At 38.7% G+C, this 20,955-nt stretch overlaps 1 protein-coding gene across 2 annotated transcripts in view; it reads right to left on the bottom strand.

The window, feature by feature from the left end:
- The window catches only part of CDH12 (cadherin 12), a 497,253-nt gene that overhangs the window by 19,392 nt on the left and 456,906 nt on the right, over positions 1-20,955 (bottom strand). For both annotated transcript variants that reach the window (XM_038770299.1, XM_038770300.1), the window contains 2 exons: positions 19,480-19,647; positions 7,801-7,988 (listed from right to left, as the gene is read on the bottom strand). In XM_038770299.1, coding sequence (XP_038626227.1) covers positions 7,801-7,988; positions 19,480-19,647 — 356 coding nt within the window. The remainder of the gene's footprint in view (positions 1-7,800; positions 7,989-19,479; positions 19,648-20,955) is intronic.

The following is a 20,955-nucleotide window of genomic DNA, read 5'->3' as shown; positions in this document are numbered from 1 at the left end:
CCATCTGCTTATCCACATCCTGTAACGAAAACACATTATAACAGAACAGATTGTAGGGAAATTGATTCCTCAAATTGACCTTTTGGAAACTTTACAAGGGGGAAAATAAAACATGTTTACAAATGTCTCAGTGCACCATGATTACATTAACATGTAAGGGCAGTCACAGGTAAGAACATTCATTGAACTATCCCTTAACCCAGTCACAAATTTCATGTAAGTTAGCAAAGCTTTTTTTACGATAGAATGGTTCTGGGCCAAAAAAAAAAAACAGTGTTAGAAACCATCTAACGCATAAAAGCATCATTCCTTCTTCAGCTCCGAGGTAATACTGGCATCTAGTGGTATCAAGATATAATTTTCAAGCTTGGATTTTGTGGTTTAAGAAATACGCCACTTGAAAAAGCACCTACATTACAACATTGGGAATGTAGATAATCATAAATATGATTCCTGTGACAATAAAATCTTACCACCTCTACATTGTCTATCTTTTTTTTTGGTTCCCAAATAAAATATCAGGACACGAAATGACAGAAATTTTGAATCTTGGGAAAATGTGGACTTTCATGGTATTATTTAATGTATTCCAGTGATGCAGTAATGATTTTATATATATCTATATAGATATAGATATATAGAGAGATATCACCTAATATATCACCTAATACAGTGCTCTCCGCACACAGTAATCACTCAATAAATACAATTGAATGCTTCATTCTGTGACTCAGTTTCCTCAACTGTAAAATGTGCATCATATACCTGTTCTCCTTCCTACTTATACTGTGAGGCTCACGTGGGGCAAGAATTGTGTCTAATATGATTATATTGACCATACGCTCAACTCAGTACAGTGTTTGTTGCATTGCATGCCCTTAAGAAATTATATTTCCTTTCTCCTTTTGGTCAGTGAAAAATTTTGCAGCCTCTACTAGCAACCAAAAGAATGCATTTTTTGAGCCTTTTCTTTAAGATCATTTTTTGCTGTTTTTATGATTATATATATATATAATATTTATGATTATGTATATATATATATATATATATATATATATAATGGAACCAAGAGATAATTAAATGTTTTGAAGTTTAACAAAGAGTTTATTTCATTTATTTTGAACTCACTCCCTCCTCTGTTAAATTCAATTCACGGGTATTGAACAGCTACAGGACGCAGAGTATTGACTGAGCCAGTGAGGTAGCCATTGTATTTTCCTTTAAATACAGCTGCCTGAATCAATAATGCTGTTGACACGTTAAATTTGTTATTCAGTGATTCCAAACAGTCAGCCTCAACATTGCCATTATTGACATCATGCTCTCTGGAGACAGCACCTGGTGAGATGCTCAATGAATCTCCTTCATCATTAACTAGAGCAGGGACAGCAGAAACAGAGAGGTTCCCAGGTTGGTCATTTCAGAGAAGAGACTAAACTGCACTCAAAATGAATGATATGATTTTGTTCCCATTATTTCACAGTTCAGAACATAATTCCTATTTGTATGGGTCATGTGATTACTAATTGATCAACAGCACAGAGACACACCTTCTCTGGCATATCAGTTAAAGATTAGAGCCTGTTTGAATCAGTTGCTAACAAGCTCATTTTGTAGGTCCCTAAGAACAAGGTTAAAAATCACTTTAAAATGGTCAGTCTCGACCTTCCCTATACTTACACTTGTTTCTGCTGTCCTGAAACTAAAACAGATTCATGAAACGTGGGGACCTGGACCTCACCATTCCCCTCCCTCTTTCATCCCTTACTCTGGAAAAATCCTTTGCTCAAGCCTACCTTCCAAAACTCATCATTTCAGGTGAATATCAGGGTTATTAATCCTGACTATAGGACAGTAATAATTAGGGTATTTACCAAATCCTTGCCTGGTGCTAAATATTAGGGTAAATATGAGGTTATGAGTTCTGACACGGTATTTATGCCATACCAGGCTGGAATTAGAAACAGTTTCTCGTGCCTCCCGGTTCTGCGCCTTTTCCGCTAGGCAAGGCTGTCTTTTTATTAGCAGTATTCCTCAAATGACTGAACTCCAGTGGCTAAAGCAAGCTTCTTTCTGGGAAAGATTAGTCCCAGGAATCATTAAAAAAGTTCCATGGGTCCTTGAACAATCCACTGTTGATTTGCAATGCTGTCATGACCTCTACTCTGTAAACTCCTTGTGGGCAAGGTATACGTCTACCACTTCTATTATACTGTACTCTCCCAAGTGCTTAATACCGTTCTCTGTCCCAAAGAAGCTAATCTACACTTTTTTTCAGATCCATTTATCAGTAAAGAGAAAGGGCTGCTTAACGCTTGTTGGAAATCAATGAGTGTTCATACCTTTCTACATTGTCAATTCACACAGATTCAATTTACCTAGTGGAAAAAGCCCAGGGCTAGGATTCAGGGGACCTGGATTCCAATTCCAGCTCTGCCACTTGCCTGCTGTTTAACTCTGGGCAAGTTACTAAACTTCTCTGTACGCATGCTGTGGGCAGGGAATGTGTCTGTTTATTGTTATACTGTACTCTCCCAAGCACCTAGTACAGTGCTCTCTGCACACAGTAATCACTCAATAAATACAACTGAATGCCTGACTCTGTGACTCAGTTTCCTCATCTGTAAAATGTGCATCATATAACTGTTCTCCTTCCTACTTATACTCTGAGGTTCACGTGGGGCAAGAACTGTGTCTAATAAGATTATATTGACCATACCCTCAATTCAGTAGTGTTTTTGTATTGCATGCCCTTAAGAATTTATATTTCCCTTCTCTTTTTGGTCAGTGAAAAATTTTGCAGCCTTTATTGGCAACCAAAAGAATGCATCTTTTGAGTCTTTTCTTGAAGATTGTTTTTTCTGTTTTTATGATCATTATTTTTCTGCCTGTCCTTGTCCTTCCCCAGAGGAGTGTGAACACCCTGGTGATCAGCTACTGTGTCTACTTTTCAATGGTGCATTTCTTCCAGCCTTTATTCATTCAATCGTATTTATTGAGTGCATACTGTGTAAGTTCTTGGGAAAACACAATATAACCATGACAATAAACAGAAACATTCCCTGCCAACAACAAGCACAGTGCTTTGCACATAGTATGTAATAATAGTAACAGGGATATATTTAAGTGCTTACTGCGTGCCAAGATCTGAACAAAACACCGGGGTAGATATTCAATAATGAGGTCGGGCACAGTCTCACACTCTAACTTGGAGGGAGAGCATGTATTGAATTTCCATTTTAGAGATGAGAAAACTGAGGCACAGAAAAATTAACTGACTTGCTCAAGGTCACACAGCAGGTAATTGGAAGAGTGCCATTTTTTGCAAGTTAGTATAGTGTTTTGCACATAGTATGCAAGAATAATAATAGGGATATTGGTTAAGTGCTTACTGTGTGCCAAGCTCTGAACTAAGCACTGGGGTAGATACAGGATTCTCAGCTCAGACACAATCTCTGTCCCACATGAGTCTCACAGTCTAAGTGCTCGTATATTGAATCTCCATTTTACAGCAGAGAAAACTGAGGCACAAAGCATTTAACTGGCTTGCTCTGGGTCACAGAGCAGGTAACTGGCTGAGACAGAATTCGAACCCAGGTCCTCTGATCCGTCAGAGGACATCCATCAGGTAACTTCTCTTTCCACTCATCCCCACTGTATCATCACTACTATTATGTAGGCTCAGTGCAGGATTGACCAGGCACTCAATCATGATAAAGCAACATAGTGGTTTTTTTTCCAACCTATGAGTTAAGAAAAAGAATACAGAAAAGAAAGGAAGCTTCATGAGCCAGACACTGAGTAAAAAATAAAATAAAATAAAATAAAATAATAATGGTGCAGCAAATTCTTTATATTCACACCTAATATTTGTCCAACTGCCATTTCAGACCTTCGTGGTCAGCTAAGCACTGAGAACTCAAAACAATCAAGGAGTTTTAAGTACCTATCTTCTGTACTCTATATAGTTCATTACTAAACAAATACCACAATTATTTTGATAGTTATAGGTAAGTTATTAGTATCTCTGTCCTGATCAGATTGTACGTTTAGGCAGAGATTATGTATACTGGGTCTACTGTAATAATAATAATGATAATAGCATTTATTAAGCACTTACTATGTGCAAAGCACTGTTCTAATAATAATAATGATGACATTTATTAAGCGCTTCCTATGTGCAAAGCACTGTTCTAAGCACTGGCAAGGTAATCAGGTTGTCCCACATGGGGCTCACAGTTTTAATCCCCATTTTACAGATGAGGTAACTGAGGCACAGAGAAGTTAAGTGACTTGCCCAAAGTCACACAACTGCTAGTTGGCAGAGCTGGGATTTGAACCCATGACCTCTGACTCCAAAGCCCGTGCTCTTTCCACTGAGCCACGCTGCTTCTCTCTAAATGCTGGGGAGGTTACAAGGTGATCAGATTGTCCCACGTGGGGCTCACAGTCTTAATCTCCATTTTACAGATGAGGTAACTGAGGCACAGAGAAGTTAAGTGATTTGCCCAAAATCACACAGCTGACAATTGGCGGAGCCAAGATTTGAATCCATGACCTCTGACTCCAAAGCCCGTGCTATTTCCACTGAGCCACGCTGCTACTTGTCCAAGCATTTAGAACAGTGCTCTGCACAGAGTAAGTGCCCAATAAGTATCATTAATTGATTGACTAATCAATAATACCGCTAGTCATGTCTTCCAGACATGCCTGAAAAGCAGATAAGATTCAGGAGCAGCATCTGGAAAATCAAAGGTTAGTGACATAAGCAACTTGTATGGATATCTATTCCTTACTTCTTTGTGACTGACTACTGTGAATTCATAGGTCACTTAAGGGGTTTTGCTTAGTAATTAGATGATATTTCTAAACCATCTACTAATGGGCTAAGAGTTTTTGTGAAGATATGATGCTATATAAATTTGAGTGGCATGCTATTATTTATTTAACCCAGGAAAAATGCTGCAATTTCCAACGTGGAAAAGACATTCATAGGGAGACAAATGAATGATTCTGATATTGCATGGGCAGAAACCATATATTTTCCCTAAGTGTTGTAATTTCATCACAATAGAAAATAAAAGACTTTTACTTAGAAGTGATATGGGCCTCACGGTGAAATCACCCCGAAAACATAAGGAGCTGAGATTGAAGCCTGGGATTCTGTTCTGTGGGACTGTAAAGATCCGGAGCAATAGTAATCACCAAAAATGCCAATTAGAGCTGGGAAAACTGCAGTGAATTTTGTGGCAAATTCTTATTTCAAACCATTACACACTTTGTGTTTAGAAGACCATATTGTTCATTGTTATATTTTTCTCTCCCAAGCGCTTAGTACAGTACTCTGCACACAGTAAGTGCTCGGTAAATATGATTGAATGAATACAATTTGATAAATGAATGAATGAATACCTTTTCTATTTGGGAAGTTGTCATTTTAACGAGTAAAATCATCCAGGAAACTCAGAACTGAAAAAAATAGTTAGTGTCATTCAGCTCTGCACAATGAGATGTCAAAGTTCTATCTTATAAATTGTTGGGGCATGTGTAACATTTGATGAAAAAAAGTAGTACTGAACCTCCCCCTGTAGACTGCAAGCTCATTGTGGGAAGGGAATGTGTCTACCAACTCTCTCATATTGATACATAATACATACAAATACGTACAATGTATTAGTGTGTAAAATGAGATGCAATGTATCCCCTAAATCCAAAGAACCAAGTAGCATTTGACCATAATAACTGCTAATTAGCTCTAAAAGTGTTGATAAATAGCTTTTTCTCAATTAAATTGTGTAGTTCTTAGTTGGACAACTCATTATTCAAAAGGGATTCTTTGCGAGATAAAGGCGTTTAACTCCTTCTAATGAACCATGTAATTCTGAATGTGTATGGGCACGTTAAATAAAAGATATAAGATATGTCATACTCACCCAAGTCCTCAGTACAGTTCTCTGGACACATTAAGCGCTTGATAAATAAGATTGATTGAAAACTCTGTGGTGGATACCTTTAGAGAAGACACTGTCTTCTGTCCCACTTGGGGCACAGAGTCTAAGGAGGATATGAGGTGTTTGACCTCCATTTTGTCTGCGCCCAGTAAGTGCTCAATAAATATTATTGATTGATTGATTGATTTTACAGAAGACGGAATGAAGCAGAGTACCGCTAAGTGACTTCTTGAAGGTAAAACAACTGGCAACTGGATTAGAACCCATAGGTTGGAGAAACAACATTGGAAAGACCACAGGCCTGGGAATCAGAGGATCTGGATTCTACTCCTGGCTCCACCAAACGTCTGCTGTGTGACCTTGGGCAAGTCACTTCACTTCTCTGTTCTTCACTTATCTAATCTGTAAAATGAAGATTAAGACTGAGCCCCATGTGGGACATTGACAGTGTCCAACCAGATTAGCTTCTATCTACCCCAGTGCTTAGTACGGTGCTTGGCACATAGTGCTCAACAAATAATACTGAAAATAAATGAGTAGAAAATAAAACTATCATCCACTTCACCAGGTCACATGCATCACAGGGTTTCAAAGAGTTTGAAAATAAATTTCAAGGGTAATGTATTTTATGCCAAGATGCAAGGTGTCTTGTATTTACAGTACCTTGAATGATTTCTTCTGTAAAAACAGAAGGAGAAATCCCATACGCTAAATGATATGAAATGAAATGATATGATATTAGACTGTGAGCCCACTGTTGGGTAGGGACTGTCTCTATGTGATGCCAATTTGTACTTCCCAAGCGCTTAGTACAGTGCTCTGCACATAGTAAGCGCTCAATAAATACGATTGATTGATTGATTGATTGATTCACATCAGCTGTAAATATATGTGAAAGTGTCGCTTACTCTGATGATTTATGCACATCTAAATATTATGCCATAAGGTGCAGTGAATTGAAAGAGCAAAGGGAAAATTAAATGCATTTTTCTTTTTTATTCATTTCAATACAATGTTCTATGTGTTTGACTTCACTAACTATAAAAGGAGGGGCTTTATTTTCCTATCAACCTTCACATAAACTCATCTCTATCCCGTGAACACCACTAATCTGACAATCAAATTGACTGACTCGTGAAGTGCATGAAGTGGCTTATATTTTGGAGGTCCTTTTATTTTTTTAATTCTAAATACTACCAATCTGCTTATTTAAGAAGTCACTTGCACCATAACTGAGAACTAGCCCTATACCCCTATTCTTCCATGTCCTGTCACCCTCTTCCCATAACATCCTTTTGGCAATTGTTTCACCCCTCACCACATGCCCCTTCTTCAAGATTTATCAGACCCAGAGCCAATTTGGGATTATTTTTGTTATTTGATTAGGGAGCTTCATTGTGTTTTGAGGGGATGGAGGAAGGTGAGAGGAAAAGGAGAAGTAACCAAGATAGTGATGATATTTTACCGTTTATGAATGGTTATCACATGGTGGAGCAGAAGAAGACCATGGAACCCTGCCCATAGCACAGCTCTATAATTGCCACTTCATAACCGGGCAGGCCTTCCTCAAGCTGACTTCACAGTTTCTACTTTATATCAGTTATTAACTGCCTATTAACTGGAGTCCTATTGACCTGTGGCAAATAAATAGTAAGGGATTCCGGAAAGTTGGACTTTGTAACCCTATGGTACTGGGGTGTGAGACTGCGACTTTATAGGAACAGATTAACTTGTGTCAACCCCAGCCCTTCGAACAGTGCTTGAAAAACAGCAAATGCTTAACAAATAAATAAATAAATGATGGTTGAATAGCAAAAGTAGATAACTGGATTTTAATTTTTCTAGGTACCTTTTTCAACTTGATAACTCCTTCTTGGGTGTTCTCATCCGTGATGATGTCAAACAAATTTCCCCCATCTCCTGGAACAATGTTGTATTCAATTTCAGCATTTTTCCCCAAATCTGGATCCACTGCTCGGATTCTTCCAATAGCTGAGCCAACTGGAGAAGATTCAGGGACTTTTAAGTGGAAGATACCTAATAAAATATTACAAAAAAAATCATCAATAGGGACTTACGGATTATATTGGGAGACTATCAAGAGTAGAAGGAAGTGTCTTGTGGGAAATAAATTAAGTTTGTGAAAGTTCAGTGCTCGAGAAAGGTTGGATACCTGCAAGGAGCAATCAATATGAGACAATATTAATCTCCAGCCCAGATGGTTATTAGGTTAACTCTTCTCTCCTGCAAAAATCTAGTGAAAGATTTTAAGCCAGATTGCAACTATGGGACCAAAACGAAGCATACATTTACATCAATTAAGGCCCCAAATGATCCTCATCAACAGTATTGCATTTATTCAGCAACCACTTTCTGCAGAAAATTCACATTATCCTCAACTATGAAGAAATATAAAGATGATATGTCAGATTAGACCCTGTCTAAATTGGATTCTTAGAGATTTAAGAGAAAAAATGTTCACTTTAATTTAAAATGTAATACAATTTAATAATGTATCACAAATGTGGAGTGTCACGAGAGACACTTGTCTGCCACAAGGTGGCGCTGTAATGACACATAACTAAAATTGAACCTCCCAAGAGGAGCCAATATACTTTTAGCCAAGTGCATTCTTAGGTCACCAACACAATATGAATATGAGGATTAATTTGTTCGTGAGTTGCTAGTGCACCTAAATAAGTGCAGGTTTGGCAGATGATTTAGGGCTAAAAGATGAAAATGCTTTTATCTTCGTATACTCCTTTTCCTAAGGCGTTCTGAGCTCTTAATTGGTAATGCCACATCATTCTATGCCATTAGTTCATGATAAAGAGTCGAGACATATTATCATTTTATATTTTCAGTTTTCTAGCAGTTAGAAAAATCATATACACAAACCGAAACGTGCACTTCAATAAAGAATCCCTGATTCTAATTGCATTACAGATATAGGAACATCAGAAACTATTCCCTTGGTTCAGGAGGTACACAAGACAGAAATTACCACATCACATCCTGATATCTGTGAGATTGAAAATGGTTTGTGGTTCAAACCTTATCAGCTTTCCAAGAGATAGAAAGAAAAAATAAGCAGGGAATTCACTCAAACATCAAACAACTCCTTTATCATGTTCCTGCAGAGATTGCCTTCTATAGATTTCCTATGAAAGGTAAGTCTAGTATTTTGGTTGGGGATGGGAGGCCGGGATTTATATATATATTTCTCAGTCTCTGGGGGCCCACGAGGTGGGACATGAGAGAGACCATGAAGAATGAAGCAAGAGATGTGTAAGTTCTCAGGCTGGATATGAGTGAACACAAATAATAATAGCAGGATGGTTAATTATCACGTGAGCAGTAAAACACAACCTTCATATCACATATAGACAGATCTTATATATTCCATTAGTACTTATGAACATATACTCCATTGCTTTCTCATTTTTTCATTTATTTGAGTGTCTGTAGCTCCCCACTAGATTGTAAGATTCTAAAGATCATGTATCATCTCTAGTATGTCTTTTGTACTCTCCCTAGTGCTTAGTACTGGCTTCTGGACCCAGAAATGATCAGTAAATGTTCTCCTTTGCTGGATCCTTAGTCTGTAACACTAACCGTCTGTTGATAGGAATGGGAAGAATTTTCTACAATCGCTTGAATTCTCAGGCTCAATCAGCTAAATGCTTGCAATCATCAGCCTACCTAATTTGCCTAATTTGCAAATATTCCCTTTGGCTATAGCACACTGTCCACAGGAAAACATGAAGTGAACAGAATATATCAGTTAAAAGAACAAAAACATGTTTGCATGTGAAAAATCAACATCAGCTCAATATGAAATTATTACCCAACTACTGTGAAAGCATTAGGTTGCAAAATTTTCCATTAGAATACAAACTCCAGTAGACTGTTAATGAGTTTGCTTCTGTGGTACTTTTGCTTCTGTTGAACTTTCCTACATGCTTTAGTAGAGTACTCCGCCCTCAATTAGTGCTCAATAAATATCACTGATGGATTGGAGACACACACTGTTGGCCATTTCATTTTCATTAAGAAAAATGGGAATAGGAGACACTAGTGCCACTAAAACAGGAATATGTGTGCTGCGACATGAGGAGAGGAGGAGATATGAGGAGATTAAAAACTACAGGCATTTTCCCAAGCACTTAGTACAGTGCACTGAACCCAGTGGGTGCTCAATAAATATTATTACTACTATTTCTATCAGATGATCCTGCAATAACATGGAAAGTAACAAGAATATTACTGGCTTAATCTTTAATATGTGAATTTAATATTATCATTTTACATCAGGAGGAGGAAAAATGTTTGATCATTGACAGGGAATTTTCTTGCCTCTTGTCCCTGCATCCCACCCTCTTAAACGGCTAAAGGAAAATTTGGCAGAGATTCAGTGACATAAGTGATATGGAATGGTTTTGCTGCAGATTACTGTATAGAGATTATTCACCTATTTGTTTTTTCCTCACAATGCTTTTTTCCCATTCAAGGCAACACGCTGAGATCCATGTTTTCAGTTCTGAAATGGAAGTTTATGGGGCAAATAATAAGGAATGTCATGTCGGACTAATATTTCTTTGTGTTAGTTCAAATTAAGAAATGCATTTTTAAAGTCAAGAGCAAAAGGTATGTACACCCAAATCCCGTCATCAGCTAATAAGATTTGAGGATTTGTTTACGACTCAGCTTAGTCTGGAGTTGAGAGGTTTCTCTGGGTCCCCCCCAACACCCCCCCCACCTCAAAAAAAAGGTTTTATTTAGAAACGTAGCCTTCCCACACCGGGAGACAACATTTGTAGCTCAGATAACTGGAACAGGCTTTCATAATTTACTTCTTTTGTGAGGTATGGTTTCAATCGACATAAAACACAGATACACAGTGCACTGGCTTGCTGTTCTTTTCATAGCAGTTATATTTTTTAGGAAGTTGGAAGTCACCCAGATTCATTAAGACAAGAAATTCTCAATAAAATATTGTAGGTGGTTGTAAAGTCAGCCGAACACAGAACAAGTCAGAGAAACTATACATTACTCATGTCAGATTATTTAGGTTCCATCGGATTATTTCCAGTGACTTGGCATTTCATCATTTCTAGAAATGCAACAGCAATAAAACTGGGGTCGTTCAGATTAATTCAAAACTCTAAAGTAATCTTCAACTCTGCCAAAGAGCTCTTATGATCTACTATGTAATTATACTATTAACTTCCAGGAGTTCTACTTTGACATATAGGAAACATCTTAATAGGCACTACCTACACAAAATATACTTCAAAATAAAAGGTGGAAGAAGAAATTGCATATAGTCCCCAACAAGAAAAGGTATATAAAGGAAAATATTAGCAGGGGTAAAGAAATTAAGAGTACCTCAACTTCTGGGTAGATTAATAAAAACAACAACAACAAATGAAACAAAACAGAAAAACTCCAGGCGGACATTCAGAGTTTGAAGTTCAGTCAAAATGTGTAGATGGACATTCTAGTTGATTCACTGTGGTGAAATGGGATCAGTTGACAATCAGCTCCACTGGGAAGATATGAATTTCTACTCAGGCAAAAGAGGTGAGGAGGTTCCCTTGAAAGACCACCAAGGAGTTTATCAGAACTGAAATACAGTATGATTATTTCTTTCAAAAACTATTGGTATGTCGGGAGACCTGCACCATTTACCTGGCTATTATCTTGTTGGTACTGAAATATGTAACCTGTCCTTCTACTTGCCATTGACAAGGTAATAATTATTAATAATGATGGTATTTATTAAGTGCTTACTATGTGCCAGGCACTGTACTAAGTTCTGGGGCGAATACAAGCAAACCAGGTTGGACACAGTCCCTTCCCCATGTAGACCTCACAGTCTCAATCCCCATTTTACAGATGAGGTAACTGAGGCCCAGAGAAGTGAGGTGACTTCCCTTAGGTCACTATCCCATAGTCTCTGCTCCAGAGGACAAGCACAGTTTTATCACTTCCCTCCATCTGTATAGTGTCTATACCCTCCACTAGACTAACAAATCACTGAGGGCAGGGATTGTGTCTGCTACTGGGCACTTTCAAGTATTTGGCACTGTGCTCTGCACAAAGAATATGTTCAATTCATTCATTCATTTATTCATTCATTTGCATTTATTAAGTGCCTACTTTGTGCAAAACACTCTACTAAGCACTTGGGAAAGTACAATACAACAATAAAGAGTGACACCCTGCCTATAACAAGCTCACAGTAGATAAAAGGCTCCACCCAATAAACCTATGGTTTTAGTTCAGCTGTATGCTAACTTGGGTTCATTCATTTTCTTGAGAACTCCTTAACCCACTGCCATTTTGGAACAACTGAGAGTTCTCCTAATCAAATTCTCATTCTCAAGACAGCCAACTCTACTTAATTCTTGCTTCAAGAGAAGCAGCGTGGCTCAGTGGAGAAGAGCCTGGGCTTTGGAGTCAGAGGTCATGGGTTCAAACCCTGGCTCCGCCAATTGTCAGCTGTGTGACTTTGGGCAAGTCACTTAACTTCTCTGTGCCTCAGTTACCTCATCTGTAAAATGGGGATTGAGACTGTGAGCCCCACGTGGGACAACCTGATCACCTTGTAACCTCCCCAGTGCTTAGAACAGTGCTTTGCACATAGTAAGCACTTAATAAATGCATTATTATTATTATTATTATTATTAATTTTACACACACACACACACACACACACACACACACACACACACACACACACACACACACTCTTCCGCTACTATATCCTGACCGAACGGTTCATTACATTATCCTACGCTCAACTGACCTGTCCAGGATGTTCAGACCAACGGTGTGATAGTTGCCATACTTAGCTTACATATCAGTGGTTACTAACGTGCCATATATTATGACTGGCTATTCCTCCTAGATTTCTAGTCTACCCTCTGGCAATCTATTATGAACCTGTCATCCATTACTTAGCACAAATCCCTCTTGTGCCAACTACTAAGTTCAACCTGCACAAATTCCTCTGACAGGTAACTCTGTATGTTCACTGCACACAGTGTTGAGTGTTTTCTGTTGGCCGTTCGGGGCCTACTACCTTCAGGATTTAAAAGCTGCCTTGTATTCTAAGTGTAAACAGTGCCACCAGGATAGATGCAATATAAATACCAGACACAGTCCCTGTCCCGCATGTGTCTCATAGTCTAAAGGAGAGGGAGAACAGGTAGTAAATCCTCCAATTACAGATGAGGAAACTGAGGCCCAGAGAAGTTAAGTGACTTGCCCAATCTCACACAGCAGTCAACAGCAAACGCCCTTCCCACTGGGCCCCACTGCTACTGCATTACATAATATACAGTGCTAAGTAGTTGCTCAGTAAATATCATTGATTGATTGAGATGTCAGAAGAAGAGCAAAAAACAAAAAGGTGGAAATGCAGAATGGACATTTATGCTAACTTTCCTGATCCCACAACTCCGGGTTTCAAGTCACTGACTCTGCTATTGGTTAGCAACTCTAAGGTACATACACAGAGAAGATATTCCCACATTTGCATAAGTCTGCAGATATACCTACTACATATAGGAAGGGAGAAAGGACTCACTTTCAATTCTCCATCATTTAAATGAGGGTTCAAGGAGTTGCACCACCCAACTCCCAAACTTTCTTTTTTCATGATGTACTACATAACATCTGAGAAAGGCTGTGTGATCAATAAATAAGGGAGAATTGTTTATTGTTTAAGCAAACACAATTACATATAAATTAGCCTTCTCTTTTTTCTTGCAAAAGCCTTTAACAAGCCACAAAAAGCAGTATGAAACAGCTTATCTTTACCAAAATGAAATTGTAGAACTGTATGCTTTTCATTTTCTTATGACTAAAAGAAAATCACCAGCAACTAGTCAATATGCAAATTACTTTATTCTAAGGCAGTCATCCTCTGGTAAGGGCATAGATGGAAAAAAAAATGTTCTTTGTATTGTTGTCTTACTTCTCCGGATTACGACTTAATGAAAGTCACACCACTGTGGAATAAGAGATCTTTCCTACTTGCATAGATTTTCTTTTTCCTATTTTCTTAAAGACCAGAGGCTACAGAAATTTGCTATAGTACAAATTAAATGGCAATAAGAATATTGCCAATTAGGTAAAAGCATTCTGATAACAAAGTAGTGTCCAACAGACATTTTGCCTTGTATACAATATGACATTATATACTAGGGGAGGGGGGAAAGAGAGAAAGAGAGAGAGAGAGAGAGAGAGAGAGAGAGAGAGAGAGAGAGAGAGAGAGAGAGAGAGAGAGAGAGACTATCATATCACTAGGGGATCTGAAAAAGAAAATACCCCTTTATGGCACTTTTTTCAGAGACTTATGTGAGCCCCATGTGGATCATCGTGCTTTTGGAAATAAAATTTTGTACCCCAGAAGAAGCCACCTCATTCATCCGATTCTTTAATTCCAAGAGTAAAATTAATTTCTTAATATGCACTGAGGAACAACAGATGCAGAGATGCTCAGACAGTAAGACATTTTCCTTAACCCTTTCGTTTAATCTTATGTCAAAATCATCCACTAAAAGAGTGTCAGTTTTATGATGCCTATTCTTCAAATCCTGCTGATGTCTTGCAAAATACTTTCTTCACCATACCCATATGATCAAGACAATTTCTAGTTGAATTCAGGAAAAACTTTCATCATTTTCCCCAATTCTGGGCAGGGCACCAACCAATTAATAATAGTTTTTGGTGAACACTGCCTTAGTGCTAAGACCTGTACTCTCGGGAAAATCCAAGAGAAGCAAGACATTTATTCCCTGTCCTCAAGGAGTTTACAATATGACTGGGGAGACAAATAGAAATTATTTGCTAATACGGTACTGGGAGCAGGATGAAAAATAGCAATCTAACAGGTAGTAATAAGAACCTGTCAGGATAAAAGTAAGCTCATTATGGGCACAGAACGTGTCTGTCAGCTTGGTACAGTGCTCTGCACATAGTAAGCATTTAACAAGTACTGATGATACAGAGCTGAGTCAAAAAAATATATACAAACATACGATGTATATGAAGTATACTATCTTTTTGTTCCAAAGGGGTATATGTCTAGTGGGCTATGCAGCTTTTAGTTTGTCCTGGTGCACATACTGGCAGGACCAGCATGTTGGAGTGGGGTTGAGGTGGTGGGGAAGGGGCTGGAGGGGAGGGGGACTCCAAAGCCCGGGCTTGGGAGTCAGAGGTCATGGGTTCAAATCTCGGCTCAGCCGCTTGTCAGCTGTGTGACTCTGGGCAAGTCACTTGACTTCTCTGTGCCTCAGTTACCTCATCTGTAAAATGAGGATTAAGACTGTGAGCCCCTTGTGGGACAACCTGATCAACTTTTATCCTTCCCAGGGCTCAGAACAGTGCTTTGCACATAATAAGTGCTTAATAAATGCCATTATTATTATTAATTATTAAGCGCTTAGTACAGTGCTCTGCACATAGTAAGCGCTCAATAAATACGATTGATTGATTAATTATAAAATGGCAGATTATATAATGCCCTGAAAGAGTTAATGCACATTCCAAAGGTACATTTATTTATTTCCACTGGGATATTCATACATTGGGAGAATCTGGCTCAATATTTTGAATGATTCCAGGATTAAAGTTCTAACAGAAGTAGAATATGAATAGTGCCAGATATGTGTTGCATATTATGATGATTGTCACAAGGGTGATTAAAAAATCTGTGTCTGACTCAGAAATGTTTTTAAAAAATTATTATTACTGAATAGCATTTTAAAATGAACCAAACTGTAGGAGAGAGGAATAAAACTATTTCATTCAATTATTAAAACTAGTTTAAAAAAGCAATGATGGTATTTTAATATGTTTTCAAGTAGCATCAACTATATTAGTTTCTCATATTGGGTGCCGCTTCTTCTTGACAGTTCAAATATTGTGCTAAAATAGACAGCATTTTTTCATGTTCCTGTGAATCAGGAGATGTCTTTATGTTCCTCCTTAAGAGTTATTGGTCGATGATTGACAGCTGGGCCTTGGGAGTGCTAGCAACAGTGCTTTTTCTCCTGCCCCTGTCATTCACCAGTCTGTGCTCTGGGACTGTTGTGAGACCCTCATGATTGGATAGTTAATAAATAACATTAATGATGGCATTTATTAAGTGTTTACAGAGCTGATCAGTGGTGGAGCCGGAATTAGAACCCATGACCAATCCCTGGCCTAGAGGAGTTAACACACAAGCAGGGAAGTAACAATAATAATAATAATAATGATAATGATGGCATTTATTAAGCACTTACTATGTGCAAAGCACTGTTCAAAGCACTGGGGAGGTTACAAGGTGATCAGGTTGTCCACGGGGGGCTCACAGTCTTAATCCCCATTTTCCAGATGAGGTAACTGAGGCCCAGAGAAGTTAAGTGACTTTCCCAAAGTCACACAGCTGACAATTGGCAGAGCTGAGATTTGAACCCATGACCTCTGACTCCAAAGCCCATGCTCTTTCCTCTGAGCCACGCTGCTTCTCTATAAGAATGAGCATAAATGAGTATAAACAAATGAGCATAGAAACTTAAACTGATTCGAACCCATCAGGTAATTCAGCTGAGGCCTGGAGTCCTTGAGCTACACTGAGAGCTGGGGCTCCTGCTTTGTACATTCTCCCAGAATCAGAATTCTCTAAGAATTATTGAATCAAGTTTCCAAGATATGAGACAGCAATTGGTATCCATGTGATACTTGGAGTTAGGAGGTAGGGACTTAGATTTAGCTACTGAACGCAAAGAACCAGGAAAAAAAAAAAAAGCATAAATTACTCACAGTACTAACAACAACATAAAAAAACTCAACTGGAGATATCCTGACTTCAAAGCATACAAAAATAAGCTGCCTTAGAGACGCAGAAAAATCTTCAAGGGTGGGTATTCACAACTCTACACATGGGGTAAGACATATAGCAAAGGTCTCTTGAGTATCCCTTTCCTAAATTAAAGGTCCTACCCAGTTTGTTAACTGGAATTCTATTCCAGTGGATTCTAGGAAATGTAGCTCTTCAAAAAGCATAATTCCTGGGCAGCAGGTATTGCGAGATAAAGTTTCCTTCTTCCTTTTCAATCACTAAACTTAACTAATTAAACTAACCCCCCACCCCCACCCCCCTCTAGACTGTAAGCTGATTGTGGGCAGGGAATGTCTCTGTTCATTGTTGTATTGTACTCTCCCAAGTGCTTAATACAGTGCTCTGCACACAGTAACCACTCAGTAAATACAACTGAATGAATGAACAAACCTCATTTTTGGCCCCAATAAGAAACTGCACAGTCTTCCAGGCTCTGTAAAACCTACTTGATTGCTTTGTCCACCTAGTTCTGGGGCGGTTCTGGCAACAATGAGCCTCCTTGTTAGACTTGCTTAAGGTAGAAATGTGCCCCAAGTGATACTTTTGAGGGAAATTTTTTTCTCCTACGTTGCTCCCACACAGCAGACAAGTGGAGGAGCCAGTATTAGAATCCAGGTCTTTCTTACTCCCAGGCCCATTCTCTGTCCACTAGAACATGCTGCTTCTCTGCATCCACTCTTTGTCTATGAAATGGAAAACTGAATGCAGTATGGAAAATAGGGTTATTTAACACAGACAAGTTGTACCTCCTGGAAATGCTTAAAGGAAACCTTTGAACCCCATTTTTTCTACAAGGGTAAAAAAGTAACAATAGGAGCATCTTGTTTCCCAATCCACAAGTCAGAAGACTTTAGCTCAGAAGTTGGAATAGAGTATTTTGCTCGGCTCCTGCAGTGGTTTGCAGTGGTTTCATTACATCAGTGTGCTCAAGTTCAATACTTTCAAACACACATTGTTTGAAATTAAAAGGAGGAAACCTATGCTTTTAAGATAACATACAGAATGAGATAATCACTCTCCCTCCATCTTAAGAATTTTATTTTTAATGGTATTAGTTAAGCACTTGGTGTGTGCCAGGCACTGTACTATGCACAGGGGTAGATATAAGCTAATCAGGTTGGATTACTTTAATGTCAGTCTCCCCATCTACATTATGAATGCCTCGTGGGCAGGAAATGTGTCTACCAACTCTTTATGCTGTACTGCCCTAAGTGCTTAGTACTTAGTACTTAGTTCTGTACACAGTAAACACTCAAAAAATATGACTAACTGATTGATGAGGGCTATGGAAGCTATAATTAAGTTAATAAGTGTCCTATTAAATACACAAGTGCCCTATTAAATAAGTGTAGTTATTCAATATTTGCTATGTGTCAGGCCCTGTGCTAGTGCTGAGGAAGCAGTTTGACCTAGTGGAAAGGGTACAGAACTGGAAGACATAGGACTGGAGTTCAAATTCCAGCTCCACCACTCATCAGTGGAAAGAGCCTGGGCTTTCGAGTTAGTGGTCATGGGTTCAAATCCCAGCTCTGCCAATTGTCAGCTGTGTGACTTTGGGCAAGTCACTGAACTTCTCTGAGCCTCAGTTACCTCATCTGTAAAATGGGGAAGAAGACTGTAAGCCCCCCCCCGTGGGACACCCTGATCACCTTGTAACCTCCCCAACGCTTAGAACAGTGCTTTGCACATAGTACGTGCTTAATAAATACCATAATAATAATTATTATTATCTGCTATATGAACTTAGGCAATTGCATGACTTCTCTCTGTCTCAGTTACCTCCTCTGTAAAATGGCAATCAATTCTCCTCCCTTTGATTTAGACTGTGAGCCCCAATAGGGACAGAGACAGTGTTTGGGCTGAAACCTGATTATCTGCCCCATTTCTTACTACAGATCATGGCATGGAATAAGCTCTAAACAAGTACTAAAGAGAGAAAAGTGAGATCAGAACATTAAGGAATTTGGTTGGGTAATATTTAGAAAGGGAAGCAAGTGGCTTACTTGAGCTAACAAATCAGGAAAGTTTACCTGGAAATAAAAACAGAATGATTAAGGCAGGTCCAACCATCTTTAGGGGTCTAAGAAAAATATTTTGATTCTGAATTCCTTGAAATTAAGATTATAATGCAAGTCTTAGTCATAACCTAATTTAGGTTATCAGTAGCTTTAGCATCTCCATAAGGAACCCATTTAAAATGATCCTACTCCACATCAAAAGGAAAACACATATGTATATTTTTTCTATCAGTAAAAATCACAATGCAGACTACAAGATATCACCTTTAGAAGTGAAATATACAGGTAATTCACTCAATCATATTTATAAAGCACTTACTGTATGCAAAGCAATAATGGGGTTAACCGTAAAGAGACCGTTAATATTTTCTTTCATTTCAAAAGATATTTGGCTAAATTTGCTTGGCTCTTCAATCGTTTGCCTTTCTACTTCAACTTGAAGTAAGAATTGAATGATATCTGTGGTTAATAGTATGAGAAGAAATATCTGGATTACATTCATTCTATCCACTTTTCCCCATTTTCGATCTCGGAGAGCAGTTAACATTGATTGCCCTTACAGAGTGTTTGCAAAATTTATCTCATTGCAACTTCACCATGGAATGCTACGTACTTTTCGGGAATCTAGGTGGATTGTCGTTGACGTCCGTGAGTGTGATATTGACAGTAGTGGTTCCTGCTAAACCTCCTAGTTGTCCTCCCATGTCCTTGGCTTGGATGAGCACTTGATATTGTTCTTTGACTTCCCTGTCCATGTTTGGCAAAGCTGTTCTTATTATACCTTGAAGAGACAAAAAAAAATCACATGAAATATCTTCAAAATGTAGTATTGACTTCTTCCTCTTAGGGTCTGTGAAAGCAGAAACAGGAGTGAAGGGAGAGAAAAGCTGGAAAAGTGCTGCTGATGGAAAACCTTGATCCAGTTCTGAGCCAGGAGCTTCTGTTTGATTCAAAATAGTCAAGTAACCATTGGAGGTGATTGAAGAAGGGAGTTATGATAGTAATTATAATGAAAATAACAAGAATTGTGGCATTTTTAAGTGCTTACTATGTTCTGAGCACCGGTCCAATCACTGGCACTGATACAAAGACAATCAGATCAGACACAGTTCCTGTCACGCATGAGGATCACATATGAAGGCAGAGAGAGCGCAGGCATTTAAATTCCATTTTACAGATGAGGAAAGTAAGGATCAGATAATTTAAGTGACTAGCCCAACTCACACAACATGCAAGTGACAGAGCCGGGATTGGAATCCAGGTCCTCAGACTCCTAGGTCCACACTCTAAGATAATTTAGGTAGCTTGAGTATGGAGTAGACTGAAGAGGGGAGACTCTGAAGACAGGGAACCAGTATAAAGGTTGTAATCCACCCGGAGGAATGAAGTCTTGGAAGAGAAAGGAGGCTGAAAAGATGGAAGGGTATTAGAAGTGCTGGGAAAAGTGAAGGGATAACCAGAAGGACTTAGCGTTGGACAGTATATGAAACTTCAGTGCTAGAAATGAGTCAAGGTTGTCAACAAGGCTAGAATGTCAAGAGAGCAGGTATGATTTATTAAAATCATTCCATTAGGACGGCTTAAGCATCCCACCGCCTTAGGCTAGAACACCCGTTTTCTATACTGGCTTGCCTCTCCTTAGCTAAAATGATAACGTCTCTGGTCAAGAATAACAGATGGACCTTAATTAGGGCTCAGCACCGAGGAATAGATTTCAGTGCTTGTGGTTTGTTCAGCATCTCTCGAACTCATCCACCCCTGCCAGTCTTATCCCTGCTGAGGCACAGATTGTCATGAACCAGTAGAGAAGCAGGGTGAAGAAGAAGATTGCAAAATCACCCTGTAGGTTTTTTGTTTGGTTCTTTTATTTGCAGGCCCCACTTAGGGCAGAACTGACCACAGCACAGAAAGGATGATTGACATTGTTTAGCACTTTGCCTTGGCAGTTACTGTAGTCAATACATCAGAGGTACTTACTGTGTGCAAAGCACTGTATTAAACATTTGGAAAAGTACAAGTGCTAAACACGATTCTCAACCAACAAGGAGCTTGTAATCTAGTTAGTGATACAAACATTAAAATACATTGC

The sequence above is a fragment of the Tachyglossus aculeatus genome, chromosome X3 (assembly GCF_015852505.1).
Source record: "Tachyglossus aculeatus isolate mTacAcu1 chromosome X3, mTacAcu1.pri, whole genome shotgun sequence".
NCBI lineage: Eukaryota > Metazoa > Chordata > Mammalia > Monotremata > Tachyglossidae > Tachyglossus > Tachyglossus aculeatus.
Note: the sequence above shows the minus strand (reverse complement) of the source record. Positions and strands in the feature narration are given on the sequence as shown.